This window comes from Dermacentor andersoni, chromosome 4 (genome assembly GCF_023375885.2).
Source record: "Dermacentor andersoni chromosome 4, qqDerAnde1_hic_scaffold, whole genome shotgun sequence".
Lineage (NCBI taxonomy): Eukaryota > Metazoa > Arthropoda > Arachnida > Ixodida > Ixodidae > Dermacentor > Dermacentor andersoni.
Window position 1 is genome coordinate 37,290,810 of NC_092817.1, and position 7,982 is coordinate 37,298,791.

Sequence of the window (7,982 nt, forward strand, 5' to 3'; positions counted from 1 at the left end):
TTTAATGTAATTTCCACCAAGAAAATATACCACAACAAACTGGGTAAGTTATTCTTGTTATTCTAGATGAACTTTTGTGTTTTTATCCACTGAAAAAAACTAGGTAGTGCCAACTAGGGGGCTAAATGGGACTGGTCAACGCAACAGTGCGTTTTCCTTGACAAATTAGCTTCAGAAGGGTGTGTATAATCTGTTGCAAGGACGATTAGAGCAAGAGGTTTCAATAAATCCATGTGAGGGTCTCTTCCATGTGCACGCAAGAATAACATACTGTATTTACTTGAATCTAATGCGCCCTTTTTTTTCCGATAAAAGGGGTCCAAAAATAGCACGCTTGTTGGAATCGAGTACGACCCTAAATCTGCGTTACCCTGCATTTCAATATGGCCGCCTCAAGTGACTCTTCGAGCCTAGCTACCGTAGCTTCCTTCATTTGCTGTAGTACTTGTGCTTACGTTAGTCCACCCTCCGGCTTCCCATTTTCTGTGTTTGCTCTATCAACATGCAAGTGCCGACCGCGAAGACACACCAAGTGTTCATCACAAGGCCGCAATTAAAAGGAAAACGATCACGTGTGCGGAGACAGACGGAAATCGGGCTGCATCAGGGGCGTTCGAAGTCCCCGAAACTTGCGTGCAGGATTGGCATAAACAGGAGAGGCGTTCTACACTGCCGACTCCTACTTATGGTGGTGCCGTGCGGCCCCAATCTTGAAAGCGATCTGTGAAGTCTACGCATCTAGGCACACCGCGCCGTGTTCTCGTTGCTTAGTTTGCATTGAAGCGAGAGGCCGCACAAACGTCAATTCGGTCGCTCCTGCTACCACACTTCCTAACTCCAGTATTTTGATAAAAGGTGTCCGTGGTCATTGAATTAGACATGTTCATGTTTGCCTGTGCGTGCGTGACACTATGCCTGTTAATGTAGTAAGCGAACGTATAAAAGTTTATATGATTGATAAATCTACTATCCTCACTTTTCGTATAACTGTCTACTAATTTGCTATCGTCATCCTTCGCCTTTCGGGCGGAACTTTGACTTTTTTGATTTATCGTAATTTAGTCCATTGGGAGTAAATGTTTCTTTTTTCCAAATGAAAGAAAGTTGTATTTCTGTACGAAAGAATGAGGTGCGAGGTACTGTAAAGGACTTTTCTTTTTTTTTATGTCAAGGGAAACGGGCGTGCGTTACAATCAAGTGCGGTCTTCTTTCTTTTTTTCTTTTTTTTCTTTTTTTTTTGAGGGGGGGGGCACGGAAAACGAAGGCACGTTAGAATCAAGTAAATACAGTACATGAAGGAAGGAAGGGATTGTGTGACATGGTGCTTCCTTTTCTCCCCATGCCCCAGAATCGTCCTTTCAAGACTCAGTACAGCAAGACGAAGACGACGACTGTGAAGACACGTAGTGATACAAGGACACACAGACGTGCTGTACAGACTTGCTCCCGTGCGTGTGTGGACACTTCACGAGGACGTCGCAGACCTGCAGCGCTGGAGCGTGTGTGCCAGTGCTTGTGTTTGTGTACCAACCATGGACAGAAGAAAACTGATGGCCTGTGCAATACAGTGCAGTGTGCAGTCTGGTCTATGGAAGGGACCAAAGCAACAAGGCTGCTTATGCTACTCCCGCGGGTGGTGACATACACACTTTCTCTCTCTATCTGGAAGCTGCCACCACCGCCGTGCTCTGCCTCCTGTCGCCATACTCCTCAAGGGGTCTAGCGGTCGAGACAAGGACATTGGGGGGAAACAGGCAGTATGTTGCATTGTGAGAATTTTTTTTTTTTCTGGCCTTGTTCTTGTTCGCATTTTGGGACTTTTTTTTTTCTTAGTGTTAATGCTCCTGTATATTTTTTTTTCTCAAATCTGTTGCTGCACAGGCAATGTGAGAATTGTTTTGTCCAAAGCAATGTGTGCAACTCCCTGTTTTGCGGTGCAGAACATTCTAGTCTTTCTCACATGCTTCACCATTGATTTTTTTTTATTATTATTATTATTTTTTTTACACCAACCCATCATCTCCATCAGGATGGCAGTGTCAAGTGCAGTCCTTAAATGAAAGCCTTGAAGGAGCTATTTTCATATTGTCTTGTTGGGAAGATAACAAGAGATAGATATATATATATATATACATACATACATACATATATATATACACACCAACATAATATACTACCAGTGCTCAATGATTCGCGTTGTAGTCTTTGAATGTAGTTTTAGAATTGGACAAAGCTCAAATCAGCCTGTGGTTGCATTTACCAAGGATCTCTGGCTTTGGTGTTGGAAAGTGTTTGGCAATGAATGACCAATGAATTAGTAAGCGGCAGCAGGCAAAGCATAATTTGGTGATATGTCTGTATGTCTGAGCTTTCACCCACCCCCCAAACCCCATTGCCTGGACACTTGAGCATTCGGCGTTGCTGCCAGTTTGAACCGGGACTTAGTGCAAATCATCGCATCCCTCTCCCAATAGCGCCTTTTTACCACCTTTTTCTTCACCCAGCTGTTCTGTTTTTGTGTACAAAAAAGGGCATGCATGACAACATATTTAATATACATGTCTCTAGTGCAATCGGAGAGTGCTTGTAAATGTGCTTGTGCATCGTGACGGTGTGTGCCTTTGTTCCAGGCAAGCTGCGGTCGTCACTCTTTTTTGTGTTTTTGGCGTCACGGCATTGTTGTCCAGTAGAGCCACTGGAAGTTTGTTTCTCCTTAGGCTTGTTACAGTTTTTTTTGTTGGTTGGTTGAGGGCAGATGTTAAAAAGACAAATAACCATTGATATGCCTCACTCACAAGTTGTTTGGGGCTCTTACATGGCAGGACAAGCTTCTCTAGATTATTCTATATTTTAGGGCTCAAGCACTGCCGGGCATTGCTTAAAGGGCCTTGTGCGGCACAATCGTTACTTGAGGGGCACTAGGAACTCTTCACTTTTGAAGGAAAGAGAGAAAAATAAATGTGGCTATTTTTTATGAGTGCTTTTTGAGGTGGGTTAGTTCGTAGCCAAGATATCAAAAGGGCAGTTTGCGACTACTCGCTGCTGAGCTGTCATTGCTGAATTGTTATCGAGCACTCCTTCACAGAGAAAGCTTCGTGAAAGTGTTAAAACAAACATGAGCAGAAGCTTTGTAGCTTGATTTGAAGCCGTAGTGAGTCGTTTTTACTATGGGTAGCGTACACTCATTGGAAGGGTGCTACATCACTGGAGCTTCTACAAAATACTGTTACCTTTTTGCGGCTTATAATTTTTAAACATGTTGATATTTGGAATTTTCTTAAATGGAGTATTCATATTGCACTTGTAACATATTTGTATGTCCTTTTGCAGCATGCATGTGTGGTTGTAAGGCACAACTTGTTACCTGGCTCAAATTTTCTTGTAAAGTCTAGTTGAAATCATGTTAAATGTTTATAAGATGCCTTTGTGATATATGACAGCCACTGTGTAGTTCAAATGAAAAACATTTGGAATGTGACGTTATGGTTTATTTTCTGCTGAATACATGTAATATTGAAGGATGTGTTTTTCATGCCAAATACTTAAAGGCTTTTTTTTTCTTAGTTAAAAATTCAAACAGTACAAGTATATCAGAGGCATTTACATTGTGAAATTGGCTGCCATGAAGGTGTGAAATGTTATGATGTTGTGGTTATTAAATTTAACTGTTTGCATAGCTCCAAAAGGAACAGGCTGCGAGACGTCCTCTCAGTCGCGAGACATCCTCCAGGTGGCGTTTGGCCTCATCGGGCTACAGCTTATAGCGCCAACAGTTTATAATGAAGCTATTAATGAGCTCCTGCAAATCGTTGGTCTTTTTTTCGACTGGTACAAAAACGCTAGTTGCACCATTTATAAGAAAGCTGTAACTCTTGACCTCCCTTCTCATGTGCATAGGAAATGCAGAAGTGCTTTCATTTGGCAAGCCCTGAAACAATTTTTAAGTAAAACTTGTTGCATTGAAAAAAAAAGGATCAATGTTAAATTGCTGGAAACTAAAAATTTCAGAAAAGAAATTAACAAGCAGGTTTTACAACCCCATACTTTCACAATGAAAACAAACATTGCAATTCTCTATGCTGCACTCATTAGGATGTGCAGAGTGGTCAATATTGATGTATTATTCTTTGCCCTGTGATGTGAATAACTTGCATGATTTTTTTTCAACACTTGCATAAACCAAATAACCGTATCGTGTAAAGCCCAACTTAATGCATTGAATTCATCTGCTTTACACACTGTAATTGATACAGTTTACAGAATTGCGGTATCCTTTTTTATTGAGAGTTGTAAACTTGAGCGCAATATTTTTAAAGTTTTACCGATTTAGAGCAAATTTCTTAGAAACATTTAAGGACCTTGCAATAGCAAGAAAACTTGGGCTGAAAGTTCATATTTGCTGCTTGTCAAATTAAAGACCCATATCAGAATCTGCTCCCAACAGCCACTATAGTGCAACTTCTGATGCAGCAGTTTGTTTAAATTTGTTCAATTGAACCCAGTAGGAGCATTAAGCAGTGAGAGCATTTCTGCATCTTACTGACATTCAAATGGCAAACTTATAGTAGGCCCAAGCTAAAGCCCTCTCTATCCTAATTGTGCCACACACCACACACTCACTTTTGTGCTATTACCGATTCCACCATTAATGGCACAGCGCATCTGGAGCATGGTATTGTGGACCGTTGCCTTTTTCGTCCACAATATTGTTGCTTTAACTGGTTTGTACATTGCCTTAAGGCTAGAAGTGGCACAAATCATCGGGCGAATTGTGGGACCAAATGTTTTTGCGCAATGGGCCCACGTTGTTCATTTAGGGAAGTATCTACACATTCAAATAATGAAATTTTACTCACACAGAGGATCTTGCCACTGTATTTACGTGGCATTCTTGCTAGGGATATTTGGACAGCGTTGCTTCATTGTTCAACATTTAATCTTAACAGACACATTACAGAGGCGTAGATTTAGAAAGTGTATGTCGTTGGCTGTAGCTGTTGTGAACTTGATGTGTATGCTCGGAAACATCCCATGAAAAGCTAGTTAGTGCGAGTTCTGACCTGTAACAACACTATCGAATACAGTTGCATTGTCCTCCTGTAGAGAAGATACCAATTTTCCATCCGTATAGCCTGAAACAAGATTTCAAGAAATTAATGCGCGAAAAAGAGTAAGTTGAACTTTGGTGTTGAGTGCAGTGTTTGCACATTTCCGTGAAGCCTTGCCATGAAACAGCTCTGAAAGCAAATAATTTAATGTGTGCTGCTCATTGCTGTAAAGCTGCACTACATTTGAGCGGAAAGCAACAGGGAAATCAGTGATGAGTCGACATACAAAAAGAAAGATTGTTTCTAGAGCTTTGCTCTTTGCACTCCAATGGTGTCAGGTTGCTTTTATTAAGACTTGAAAGTTGTATGGGTTCATTCCTGCAGGTTGTGCACGCATTTTTGCATGTGTGCACATTATACATTTTTCTTTTTCTTTCTTTCTCTTCTTTTACCTTTTTTTTTTTGACCATACATTATAAAGAAGATTGCCTGTGGCAGATAGCATAATTTTAGTCACAGCTGGATTAATTGAAGAGGCGCACATTACTTGTGTGTGAAATTGAAATGTGTAATCGAGTAACTAACGAAAAATCGCCGATTACATTTCTTTATTATTTTATGGCACATTTTGCAATTTACAAGTTGCAGCTCTATCCACTTGGAATGAATTTCCAGGATAACACCAGTTTCATGATATCAATTTCCTATGTATGTGACGAAATGCATGGGCATTTCAGTTACTTTTTTTAGTATAAAATGGCACATTGTTAAAAAATTCAGTAGAATAGTGAAATCTTAAATCAAGTTTCACTGTGCATATCTCAAAACCCGTGCGATCCTTAGAAGTCATTCCAAGTGAATATGCCTTTCAAACTCGGCAGCTACAATTTGCAAATCGCAAAATGTATTCCGTAAAATAATTAGTTCATTAATACATTTTGTTAATCGATTATGCATGTCGATTTCTCGTGCTAGTGGTGTCCACTGCTTCTAGTAAACTAGCTCAAGGTCTACAATTCTGCAACCTGCCACAAGTGATTTTATGAAATTCTGTAGAGTTTAAAAAAAACACCCTGTATGTACAGAAAAACATTGTATTGGTGGTAAACGTGCATTTATTTGAATGCTTCATACAAGCACCCCCCTCTCAACCGGTGTTGTCTGCAGTGGATGTTGGCAACAGAAGCAGTAACGATTACATGGCGTTGGAGGTGCCACTGTTGCTTCCTTTTTTCTGAAGCCTCCACTTGCAAGCACATAATGACAGAATGCCAGTGTGGAATGATTGCGTGCAAACAGTTGTGAAAGCATGCCTTCTTTGTTTCAGTCTACTTGACTGTATATCTACCAGCATATCAACACTAGTTTGCCAGAGAAATATACACTAGAAGGAGACTGTGTTGGTGTCATCCTGTGGAGTTCCCGCTTTAGACGGGGTAAAGCTGCAACGTTTGCTTGAAGACGGCAAATGTAGTGACCGTGAGGAACACATCTAAAGAAGTACTGACGTGATATTTTCAACTACAAATTCTTTTGCATTAAATGACTGCCTCAGACCGCTCTGTACCCTAGGAAAAGTGCTTGCAAGCCTTGGAACATCCTTAAGTAACTGAATAAAATGTTTTCTACAGCCAGTTTCGGGCTCATTTCTACTGTGTTGTGACACAGAAGGTAGAAATGTGGGCGCAGGACATTGATGTTTTGACACAAACACTTGCTCGCTCAGTCGCCTCCTATGATGCTACTTGTAAGGTCAATTTAACAGCATAACAGACGACCGAGCGAGCCGCGGTGAATGCTAAAACATCACAATGTCCTGCTGCCATGCAACTACCTTCTGCATCATGACACTGTAGAAACGAAAGCAATACTTGCTGTAGAAAAGCTATTATATTAAATTAATTAAGGTGCTGTGATGCTTGCAAGTATTTTTTTTTTAGGTTTTAGAAGTCCCAGACGTTCATTTAATGCGAGAAACGAATCAAAAATGTGATTTCAGTACTCCTTTAACAAGATGTCCACTAGAACAGCAGTTCATTACTCTGCAGAAATTACTCTGTGGAAGGCATTTGTTGGTCAGGGACCACAAAGTATGTGTGCATGCTTGTGCATAAACATTCATTTACAAGGCATTCTCTACACACAAGGCTATGTTTGCTTTGCACTGCAATATACCTACATAAGTCATGTCAGGTGTGAAAGTAAGGATGGTGAAGCATGCAAGTTGGAAGATATCCATTATAAAGACTTCTGTTCCAGTGTTCTCCCAAAGTCTTTGTCCATTTCCACACTGCTTAGAGTGTCAGAGGAAAGCAGTTAAAGGAAATGTTTAAGCATGACCTCTTACAGGGACAGCTGTTGTAACCATATACACGGACGAATCGGAAAGCCTTTGCCCCTATTTTTTTTTTTTTTCAGTCACGCTATGGCTGTAAATGCGAAGACATGTCCATCCCTGGGTGTGGACTTTTCTTGGACTGGTCCGGCCTTATCTGCTGGTAGCTCCACGGCATGGCACTGCTGTCAGTTGTTGAAAATGGCGGTTGTGCTTCACACATCCATGGCATACGAGCAACAAAGTGCAATTCGTTTATGAGCCAGGGTCGAATGTCCATCAAAATCCACAGTGAAATGCAGCCCACGTATGGGGAAAGGTGTCTTGCTTTGAGAGTTTGCAAAAGGCCGTGAGGACTTGCATGACAATGAGCGTTCGGGGAGGCTGTGTGCCATGAATTCTACCACGAGCATCTTGGATTTACTGCTGTGATGGGGCAAATGTCTGAACCGGTGTGGGGACTATGTGAAAAAATAGTGTAAGGTATGTAAAATAGTATGTATATATGTAATTACCTGCATGTACCTTATTTCCAGTAATAAAAAATAAGGGAAAGACTTTCCGGATCGCCCTCATATCAGAACTACTAGCACAGAGTC

General features: G+C 40.9%; 1 protein-coding gene across 3 annotated transcripts in view; it reads left to right on the forward strand.

Moving 5' to 3' along the window:
• The window catches only part of LOC126536947 (protein cycle-like), a 38,569-nt gene extending 34,880 nt beyond the window's left edge, over nt 1–3,689 (forward strand). For all 3 annotated transcript variants that reach the window (XM_050184022.3, XM_055073615.2, XM_055073616.2), the window contains exon 10: nt 1,349–3,689. In XM_050184022.3, coding sequence (XP_050039979.1) covers nt 1,349–1,407 — 59 coding nt within the window. In that variant the 3' untranslated portion in view covers nt 1,408–3,689. The remainder of the gene's footprint in view (nt 1–1,348) is intronic.
• The last annotated feature ends 4,293 nt before the right edge of the window (nt 3,690–7,982 follow it).